This window comes from Mugil cephalus, chromosome 17, assembly GCF_022458985.1.
Source record: "Mugil cephalus isolate CIBA_MC_2020 chromosome 17, CIBA_Mcephalus_1.1, whole genome shotgun sequence".
Classification (NCBI taxonomy): domain Eukaryota; kingdom Metazoa; phylum Chordata; class Actinopteri; order Mugiliformes; family Mugilidae; genus Mugil; species Mugil cephalus.
The window spans coordinates 806,920-818,472 of NC_061786.1; the positions used below are offsets into that span (position 1 = coordinate 806,920).

Here is an 11,553-nt window from a genome sequence, read left to right on the forward strand (position 1 = left end):
CAATATAGTTGTATATAGCTGTGTCAGAAATACTAGCCTAAAAAGTAACACTGGCATCCAGAAAGCACCACTCCATCACTGAAGCCTCCCACCATAGATACACAAAACAATAGGGTATTTTCAGTCACTCTTTGATTTGATGCCTCAGGCCGTTAAACCAAACCACAACATTTTCACTTTCAATACTTCAGTTGGTTCTGGTCACAGTAACCATAGACATGTTTGATAGAAACATGATTTGACCTTGACTTTGACTGTGTCTTTACTGGTGAACTCTAATTTAGTTTAAATGCTCTTTTTGGACAGCCACACCTTTTTCCTAGTACACCTCCCATTCAACAAACTGAGACAGATTCAATCTGTTACTTCTTAAGGAAGTTAGAATGACTGACTCTGGAACACGTGATTTGAATTTTATGAATGTGAAGGTGTAGTGGGGACTGATCAATTTACGTATTTATTTAAATTATGAAAATGACAATAAAACGTTGTCATTTGTTTGAGAGAGCTTGTTTGTCTAAATATGTAGAAAAAGCATGAGGGTCTGAAACTTAAACTCTCTTCTGTTTTCAGCCCTGCAGAAAGAACTTACGATGGAAAGGTCCGGGTGACAGTGGAGGTCGTCGGTAAGGGCAAGTTTAAAGGAGTTGGCCGCAGCTACCGAATCGCCAAGTCAGCGGCGGCACGACGAGCTCTGCGCAGCCTCAAAGCCAATCAACCTCAGGTTCAAAACAACTGAGCTCCACATCTGAGCTCTCAGCATTAGCAAGTAAGCTATCGATGCTAGGAGAAAAGCGTTGTCAGTTTCCCAACACATTGCAATGCTAGCCCTGTATTTTCAGCCTTTGACGGCACAAACAAGGCAGCCAGGGAACACTGTGTGGAGACACAACAAAAAAGCAGACTGGTCTCAACAGATTTCACATTGGATCTTTTTCCTTTTTTCTTCTTTTTCTTTCTTTTTTGCGGAAAACACAATCCTTACTTTCCCTCTGCTTTGTGTAATCACATGAGTGCTTTATTAACGTTTAGCTAAGTGTTTTTGGTTTAGTTTTTTTTTGTGTGTGTTTTTTTTTTTAAAAAAAAAAGGTCAGGTCGCAGTGCCAATTCCTCATTTTTTTTTCTTTTGTGTCTTTTTGTTTGTTTTTGTCTGAGATGAGGCTTATGCTTACTTTTTAGTATTAGATTGTACATAGTTAAAGCAAAGGTGTAAATCAAATTATTTAGGAAGAAAGAAAAAAAAAACGCTAAACTCCTCAGCCTGTGCACTAGTGCCAGTCAGTTTTAAAGCGGTTTTTAAAACGCTAATGGCAGACATGGCTAACAGATTCCACTGGAGCAAAAAAAAAAAAAAAAACCTGGTGGCACTTCTGTCTGAAATCTGTCTTGAAATGGTATTCTTGATCATTTTTGCACTTATTCCATTAGGGTCTGTTATTTTGAGAATTGTGTGGTTACATTGACACCAAAATCATTTAAGTAGCAAAGTATATAAATATATATATTAAAAAATATGAAATGCATAAATGATATTCTTGGCCTTCAGTGCCAAGACTCACCCTCATATCTCGGAAACGGATAGGAATTTCAGCATTCCCAGTTACTGTAATTTAAACTAGTTTTTAACTGCACTTGAGGTTGCATGTTTGTGTAGCTTATGTATAAACCGTGACAACTGGATGGCTTCTAAAATTGTTCAAAATCGATGGATGTATCTAGAGACTGTGAGAGCGTGATTAGATGGTTGTGGCATTATTTTTGTGATTTGGTTCAACATGTTTTGATACTAAAAATGGACAAAGTTGAATTAGTAATTCTTGCGCACTAAATGTCTTTCCACAAAGCAAATCAACCAGTTTTGATATGAAAAGAGAAAGACATATCAGACATTCAAAATGCTGCAAACTTTTCTACAAATTGGATACTCATGTAAGACAGAATCTTTTCAAATAGTCTTTGTGAAAAAAGTCAATTAATTTCCGCACACTAGTGTTCCTCACATCCCACATCCCATACTTACCAAAGCTATAGCAGATGTGACACTATGAGGTTGAAGTTAAATTTTAGGGATAAGGATACCAGCCTTTTTTGTGTTTTTCAGTTTTGCTTCTTGCTAAATGTCTTGTTTTTCTCATAAGTAAGCCCTTTTTCACTTAAATACCTCAGTTAATTGCATGCATTTTCTTGTCTTTATTTTTTTTCTTTTTTGTTTGGTGCTATGTTTTTGTATTAAGCTTGAATTTCTCATCTTTTTTTGCACTGTAACTATAATACCTCTTTATTTGACCTTTTATTATTATTATTATTATTATTATTTTTTGAAATCTGTTTGGTTTGATTGTACTGTTCGTCAGCCATCAAGCTATAGAGCAGAGCTGCATTGTCAACTCTTCCCTCTCCCATACTTGAGGTTGACACTTGATGATTTTTAAGGCGAACGAATAGGAAGTAATTTCCCTGCAATTAAGAATAACTGTTTTGTTTTCTGCATTCATTTGCTTTTCATTCAGAGTCTGTTTTAGAATTCTGGTTAAAATAAAGACTGATTTGTCAGATGAGGATCAGCGCTTACAGAAGTAATCAGGTTGCACTCATAAAGGGTAATTATATTTCAAAACGCAGGCGGAGACAACGTTTCAACGTTACTTGACTTATCTCTTCAGATCTATTTTCATAAGTAAGTGTTGGATGATTTTTACCTGTGTGATTTCTAAGCTCCGTTAGTCCAGCTCTGAAATATAATTCAGACACATAATTACAATCACGGTTGTTCCTACCTCAGAGGACAGTACTTGGTGATCACGTGTGGACCAGATTGCAATTCCTTTCAGTAATGCAGAAAGGGACACATGGTTTACTGTTTTTACTGTGCCAATGATAACGTCTGTGTCTGTACCGTACAGTACAGCATAAAGAAAAAGTCCACATCCCCCACAGCATTTTGTGTCTCATGTCTTGAATCAAAGACATGGGACATAAATATCAGTGCCTTCTACATGGGAGGAAATTAGACTGGATGTGAATCATATTGATTTACATGGGGATTTTGTTAAATTGATTAATTAGCAGTTGCGATTAATGTGACACTGAACTTCTTAGTTCAACTGACGCTTTCAACACTTTTTTCCATTTATTTGTAAATTGAGAAATCTGGAAATTGGATTGATCTTGATTGACTGACTGATGACACAGTGTAATTAGATTACAGTAAATTGAATTCATTTGGAAAGAAAAGTGTTGCTGGAACTGGTCTAAATCTGTCTACAGTTGTCCTGCTTCAAAATCTGTTTTGGATGCTGCAGTTTTCAGATATAAAGGGACAATTTGTGAAATTGTTCAACTCTCATATGAACAATTCATGTTAATTTACTCAATCCCCAAACTTTAACACTTCTTTCTCCAGTCTGTCTCTGTCCGAGTGCAATCTGTCATTATTTCTCAAGCTAATGTCTGTTCCCCTAGTCAGCCTGTGAACCTCTTAAATGTGGGCTGTGCTTTCTGATTTCCCCATTGAGGAGAGACGGTCAAACTTTAAAGTGTTCTGTGCCCTCCAGGCAAACACCCTGCCACACCTTGGCCTGTTGTAAACAAATACACAGACAGCCCTTTATTTTTTTCTGGCTTTATACACTAATTATCCATGAGACTCTGGAAGGGAGAGGGGGAGGAATTATTGAAAAAAAGAATGTGAAATCACTCATGGTGCCAGGCCCACTGTATTTTTGTCTGTGACTCATAAAAAAAGGATCACAAATCTTGTCAGCCACATGTGGTTTCAATATTCAACAATCTTGTATGTTTTTCTTTATTTTTTCCATCTTCAATTGAAGAGTAAGGTGTGTGTGGGAGTGCTGAAGTTGAGCTAGTCCTGCATTGTTCAGTATATGTTTTCTCCTACTGGCAGATTTTCTTTTCTTCTTCTTCTTCTTCTTCTTTTTTTTTTGTACATGTAGCACAATTGAGCATTGCACTTGGGCGCCATACTTTACCTCATGTCAGAGTATGAAAGAGAGCAAACGATGGAGGAAAAAAGTGTATATATGTTAATTACTAACTTGTGGTTCAGGCTTTGCTGCTGTTTCAATTGCTGGTATTATACAAACCTACTTAAAATGAGAATAAGGGGCTACGGGAGGAAAGACAAATTGTGCCTGCAAGTTATCACCTGATAAATACACTGTAAAAAGAAACTAATTTGGGGCTAAAATGTCTGGATGTCATTTACACTGATGTCCTGCCTTAAACTGGGGTTTTGAAAATGAATAAGTCAAACTACCACAAATTATCAACTGACACTAATTTTTGAACTTTCCTCTGATTACTTTAACTATACATTGTCTGAGTGATGCCCCAGCCTCTTTTCTAGTACTGTGTTTTTGGTTCGTTTAGATTACCAGAGAAACCTCCCTCAGCCTTTTATTGGTTGCTTAAAAGAAAAATCCACCCATGTTTTCAGATCATTCATCCACCATAATGAAGTGTTACCACAAGTTGTAGTTTGTCTTTAACCTGCCGAGTCTGCTTCTACACCAAGTGGTGAATTCCTGTTTCAGAAAAAACAAAACAAAAAAAAAAGATAAATATATATATCCATCTGTTTTGATAGATTTAAAAATTCTCAGTGGTCAAGTGACAGAGCTTTCAACCAGGATGTATTTGTAAATCTATCAAGTAAGTGATGCTATTGTTGTTTTTTTACTAACAAAATGGGGTGAAATTGTCAGTATGGGAAAAAAAAAGGGGGAAGGTGATGTCAATGAGTAGTTTAAAAAGTAATGTGTGGAAGCTTTGATTTGACATCACTGACATTCATCAAAAATGTTTGGGGGGGGAGACGCAGCCTGGTGGGTGCTTCCCCTGATCACATTTCTACATGACATGTCCTACACAAGAGCTTAAAAAAGACACAAACCCAAGTGTCAAGGTTCCACTATGTGTGGCTTCATTAACTATAGAGCTGAAGATGGATTTATTTTATCTGATGAGAGCTTCTGAGAAAGCCTTTTGATTCAGGGACAGTGAAGATTGCATTAGACTTTTTTTTATATCCCTCATCTTCTCAATTGCAGTTAAAATCAAAATCTAGTGTTCCACCTGCTAGGACGTCACTGTGGGTATAATTAGAGTTTCTTGACACTAATCAACAGAGAAGAATACTTTTATAAAGCAGACAATCTAAGCACTAATGTTGGCATCAGTCACAGTTTGATGTTAGCCATGGAGCCCTGTAGCGCCTTCAGTTTTCAGTGTCCAATAAACAACAACTTTACAAGTGAAAGGTGAAAGTCAGCAGTTTAGGTGTGAAACTACTGTACTTTTGTCATCTATAGCAGCATTCTGTTTCTGAAGCTGCTGGAGATGGGGCTAGTTTTCCTTACTTTGCACACTTTGATAGTGTACTATAGGGTCTGGTTCCCCTCCATGGCAGGATCATTCATAGGGTTTATGAAATAGTCACAGGAAGAGAAATTAAAGTTATGATATATCGGCTATGAGACTGTCCCACTGCTTATTAGAAAGGTCAGAAGACTTGTAGAACTGTGTGAATAAGTTCCACAGTCCAATACTTCTGTCTTCCTTCCTGCATCTTCCCCTTCCAACAGAACAGCAACGACCCATGGTGCTACTTAAACTCTTTTGTGCCCCCTGGAATTTGACATATTTTCACACAAGTCATGACAGTAGACAAAGAGAACCAAACCAAACGAATGCAACGGAGATATTATGATTGTCCATTTATTTTTTAGGAAAATTTATCATTGTACATATCTGTTAGTTGTAAAAATAAGTGAACCCTTGTTTTCAGTGTCTGGCGTGACCTCCTTGTGCAGCAACTAAACCTTTCCAGCACTCTAATCAGAATGCCTTTAGTTCTGAGATGTTGGTGGGTTTCCTCACAAGAACAGTTTGCTTCACCATTGGTTATTCCAAAACTTTCATTTTGTTCTACTTTAACCATCCTCGTGTGCTGTTGTGTGCTTGTGGTCTTGCTTCAGAATTCATTGGTCCATCAGTCATCCTGGTACAGATGCAGCAAAGAGGCCCAAACAAGCACGTTAGCTTCCTGCTCATTTGACGGACGGGATGAGGTCCGGATGCTGAAATGCAGTGTCTTTACAATGCAGTGACTTTTCGAGCTGGACGAGCAACAATAACATATTTCTGAACAGAGAAACTAATTTGGCCTTGAAATTGCCTAATAATCTTAGAGGTTCACTTACTTTTGAAACTTAGTGTAGTGTTGGCTCATTTCCTTAAATAAACAAACGAAAAGCGTATTAGTATTAGTAAGCGTTAAGTATTTGAATTTAATTTGTTCATCTACTCTTGGGACTTGTGTGAAAATCCACTGATATTTTAAGTAAATCTTATGTAGAAATGTATAAAATTTTGAGGAGCAAATACTCTTGCGTGGCCCTGTTTAGTGTGGTTAGGGTTGGCATCTTACAGAAGTGGTAGACTTGTGATGTCACTTGTTTTGATGTTGGTATTTAATGTTGAATTTTTTTCTGTCAGAAATCCTGTTTACATCCACTGTGCTTTTACTCAATGTATAAATTAGTTGTTGTATTTTTTTTTTCCAGCAACATTGCTATTTCAGGGTGGATTTTTCTTTTATGAGCTGGTTCCAAACTCTGAACAAAGTTATAAGAAGTTTCTCTAATAAACAGCAAAAGTATGGTGGGGAGATAACTCATGGCAGCAAGATATTGGTCTCATGAAGCCAGCATGGAGCACAGACGGTGACTGTTCACCGCGCAGCAGAACACCAGCAGAATGGAGCTACATGGAACGAGTGATGAACTGTTATCAGTGTGGGGAATTATGGGCCATCACAACCTGCAGCAAATATATATGGGACATTGGAAAAAAAACTGAACTCCTCACTTATACTGTAATACCAAGCTGCAGTGGTTTGCGGTCTGCACCTTATGGATCACAAAAATTTTCTTTTTTTTTTTTTTTTTTTTTAAATTGTAGCCCGGTATATATTAAATAAAAGTAATGGTATGGTCATTCACCTGGACGTTTGTGTGGTTGTTTGTTTTGGGTGTGGTAACGGGACAGTTCAGGAAACTCGACTAGGCTGATACAAAAAAGAGAGAAAGTGAAAGACTAAAATTCTTATCCTTCTGACCATGAATCAAGAGGTTGAAGTTTCACTTCAGCGCTGTGCTTTGGGAAATACTGGATACACAGAATCCAGTGGTAATCTTGTGATTTTTTTGTTCAGTATGAGGCTGGAATGAAGGCAGCTAGCCTGCTCTGTAGCACTTCCTCACATAGTAAGTAGCAATCCTAGCAGCAAGTAGGTTTCTAGGATTAGTGCCAAGTACTGAGACAAAATTGAAAAGCTATGCTCACCAGCTACATCTAGAAACCCCAGATAGTTGATGACACTACAATGAACTACTAGGCAGATGGACACAGTTTGCTGACTAACCAAACAATGCAAATGTTAATAGATGAAAGTTGCTCAACTTTGGAGAGAGCAAGGCTCGCTGGTTGTTTACGTACGCTAAGCTCTGCACACACAGGCATGTTGTGATTGCAGTGACGGTTAAGGCTCTGTTAAGAGTACTGCAGGACATGGACACTATTACCTACGTTCATAGCTAGCACCATTGTGACTCATTTGCACTTGTGCGCTCATCAGTCTGGCTCACTCTAACAAAGCCACACAAATGCTAGTTGGTGTCTTATTTTTTATTTTATTATTTTTTTGCCACTCAGGTTAATTTTTGTTTCCTATTTCTGCTTCACTTTCCACAATGGCAGCTGAAACTTTTGCCAACATTTCACTGAATGCATGTTTGTATCTCCGAACTTCCTCAGTTAACTGTGTTATTGATCCAAAACAATCAATTCAAAAATTGCAGAGATGAAGGAGCAGGAAATACTAAAGCAGGACCATGCTACAACCAAACAGACCGGTCACCGCTGTTGGGCTCAAAGTGCCGTCAAAGTGATGCAGAGGTCTTAACCACTTGTTCCAGCACTCATTCTGCCCAGTAGGTGTAGGGATGGCTAAAGAGATTTTTGAAAAAGTTCTTCCATTTTCTTTGAAGTGTATAGACTGCATGTTGTGCCAGATATTATTATTCAACCTTATCTTCTCTTGATACATTTTTTTTAACATACAAATTGGAAAACTAAATGCTGAATTTCACCTGTGAACCTGGCCTATAATATCCAGTGCATAGGTTTGCCTCTTTCTTAAAACCTTTATCTGTTTGATTTGTTTTTATATTGAGTGTTGTTGTTAATGTCTATGTCCTTCCAATATCCATTTCCACCATTAGCGTATTTCCCTTACATGTGAAAATAAACCAATGATATAATTGATAAATACTTTACCACTAAAAGTGCTTTATGTCCAAAAAGAAAAAACATCCAGTTCAGCTCTGTAGGGCCTATAACGCAGCCAAACGCTGTTCCAAGCTTCGAGCAGCCTAAGGAAAGTGTGACACCTCGGGTCTGAAGCAGCAGGAGGAGGATGTGATTGTGACGTATATTGTGACATATATTTAGCAGTTTGAAATACATTTCTTTGGCCTCCATGTTATGGACTTCAGGGTTTCATAGTTGTAGTTTTTTCTTTTCTAAATAAGTGGAACTGTTTGCTTTGTTTACAGCTAGTTCCCATGCATGGAGATGTGCCCTTGTTCAAAGTTTAATAACCCAGAAAAAAAAAACAAGTAAACCTTTATTTTAATGTTTGGAGGAATCCTTTGTCATAAAACCAAGGCAATGTTGAGGTAAACATGCACATTTAAAAAACAATAGCATAGGTTCCCACGTGCTGATCAAGGGTCCAACAGATTTATATTCTCTTCATCATAACACTTTAAACTCGTGTTGTTCTGACGTGACGCGGTGCTTAGAGAGGCCTGTTTTCACTCATTCAGGTCTGAATGAGCACAGCTTGCCCATCATCTGCTCCGCTTCTCCAGTCTGCTGGCTCTGAGGCTTGTCAGCAGCACCCACTATATTGGTTCTGTCTGAGGTGCCTGCTGACTATATAGCACAGCAGCTTTATCGGGCCCAGGGGACAAAACAGCAGGAACGCTCGCAGAGCAACCTCCCCGTCAGGATCAGCTTTCTCTGGATTAAACAGACTTACACTCAACATATTTTTTCAATCAAAGAAAAAATATTATTGAACTGATGTAAGTGGAGCTCATTACACTTAATGTGTCATTTGTTATTGTTTATTCCTGCAGTGACATTCATTTAGACGTGCATTTTTGTAAAATGTAATAATAAAGTTGAGCGACTGGGGCTCATTGATACTTCCTAAGTGGAAGAAAACGGATCTGAGACCCCATTGAGGTCAGCATCTGTGTGCAAGTCTTCTCCTTCTCTTGGGTACATGCATGGTGAACAAATGAAGGATATGCCTGGGTTGATGAGGTGTACATGGACAGTTTGCTCTGAGATGATCAGTACTGATTCAATACTGGAAAACAAGTTGTCAGCAGCAAACTGGCAAAGTAGGAAAAGAGCTGTATATAGGATTGATCCAAAGAATTTTTAGTTACATATTCATGTCAGATTTTGAGAACCTAATATAGTTATTTTATTCAACATATTAAATATGCTTCCTATTGTAACTGCTTTAATGGTTAATAGCACGGATGCAGCGTTCAGGGAAAAAAATAGAAAACTTGTCCCAAAAATGTATCACTTCAGTATCACTTTACAATTTATACATAATAAACTTACTAGCATACTTCTATTTCAGTCAACTTTTACAGTTTTACTGGAAGCAGTCTGAACAGCATCTAACTTTTGCAGCTGCGTGTTAAGCTGAATGTAAATAAGGTCAAGCTGGTGGTGAACAGGGAGGGCCGGGGTGTGCCGTGTGGGAAGGAGCTGGCTTAATGGTGACTTATTGCCTGTGCTGATAATGTGCAGACTACCGCTGTGTCACATGAACCATTTATTCTGCACTGTTTAAACAAAAGAGACCATAAATATGTGAGTGGAAGAATGGGGACGGGGCTTACCCGCATTGTTTTCCTCTGAAGAAGGTGATTTTTACTGTGACCTGCTGCAGTGCTACACTGTCACTTAGTAAATACTACTCACCCCCTGAACCTCATCATGTCCTGTCATTATTTGTTTTGGGCCAAAGAGGGACACATTTATTCGAGTCTGAGCAGAATATGTGAACCAGAATCTAAGAAAAAGACTAAAGAGAGATTTCTTTAGTATTAGTTAAGTTTACTGCACCATCTTCTTTCAAACTTACAAGCTGCTCCAAAAATTGGTTACTTTTTCATGTATTTTCTTTCTTCTTTTTGTTTTTTTATAATCTGCCATGTCTCCGGATGTCCTTCTGATCAACAGGCAAGCGCCTCATTAGCAATACAAATAAAATCGGGTCTGTTATGCTACATTTATTTAACACATTTTGTTAGCTTAAATCGTTTAAATTATCATTATGTTTATATGATGTTCATGCACATTTCTTTATTTGAGGCCATTTAATAATTTTTTTTGACATATATTAAATTTTAACTTTAAACACGTACTGCCATGAATTGTCAACCTTTGCTGCGTTTCCATTACCCCTAGAAATGCGCAAAACTTAAATACCGCAATAAAAAACTAAAAAAAAAAAAAAGAAAAAAACTAACTAAATGGAAATGGCTACATTTCAAAAACCTCTCAAATGTCACTGAAACATTTTCACGCTCATGAGGTAGTTTTTCAGACATATCGATATAAAAGTGTATCATAAAAGTGCAATGGAAACACTTTTTTTTACAATTCCCCATCACCAGAGATGATGCCAGTGACATCCATTTTCATACTCTCTCTGGTACATAATCAAACAATGTTTATTAAAAAAGAGAGAAAAGAAAATGAAAGAAAAAGAAGCCATGTATGGTCTCACTTTGTAAGTTACATCCTAAGTTGATGAAATATCAGGACTGGGTTCCAAAAAGTTGAGGAATGAATCCCATATTTTGTGAAAGATATGAGTTTTCTGTTTAGTTGTGTATGTGAGCCTTTAAATAGCTATGAAGGATGAGTATTAGGTATCCATGAATACAATGATGGACAGTGACTATGAACACTCTTCCAATGTCTAGCAATAAGACGCTAAATATGTATTAGACCAACGTACTTTCCTGAGTTCTAAGAGCTGAATGAGTGAGTTATATAGGTTCTCCTTAGCCAGTTAATATTGTGTCTGTTTAAATCTGCTATTAATGGATATTGTTTGTGCCTGGGAACGGGCTTTCTCCCATTCCTGTTCTGTAATATTTGGTTGAAGTTCAATTTGAGGACCCTGTAGTCATGTTTACCAATTTCTTACCATAAGGGTCTGATGTTGCAATTTCTTTAAAAATATTTAAAGGACGACATTGATATACTACGGATCTGAACATTTTTATTTATTTATTTATGTTTTATTTTCCTTTAAGAGTTTCAAATGATATAAGAAAAGAATATTATCCTTATAAAGGTCTGAGATCTTTTATAATCCCAACGGCACCCATCACCTGATTCTAAGATCAGATTTACCTTTAAATAATGCAT

At 37.4% G+C, this 11,553-nt stretch overlaps 1 protein-coding gene across 2 annotated transcripts in view; it reads left to right on the forward strand.

Annotated features, from left to right (window-relative positions):
• Positions 1-7,021, forward strand: part of dicer1 (dicer 1, ribonuclease type III) — a 38,452-nt gene extending 31,431 nt beyond the window's left edge. For both annotated transcript variants that reach the window (XM_047610627.1, XM_047610626.1), the window contains exon 30: positions 574-7,021. In XM_047610627.1, the coding sequence (XP_047466583.1) occupies positions 574-739 (166 nt within the window). In that variant the 3' untranslated portion in view covers positions 740-7,021. The remainder of the gene's footprint in view (positions 1-573) is intronic.
• The last annotated feature ends 4,532 nt before the right edge of the window (positions 7,022-11,553 follow it).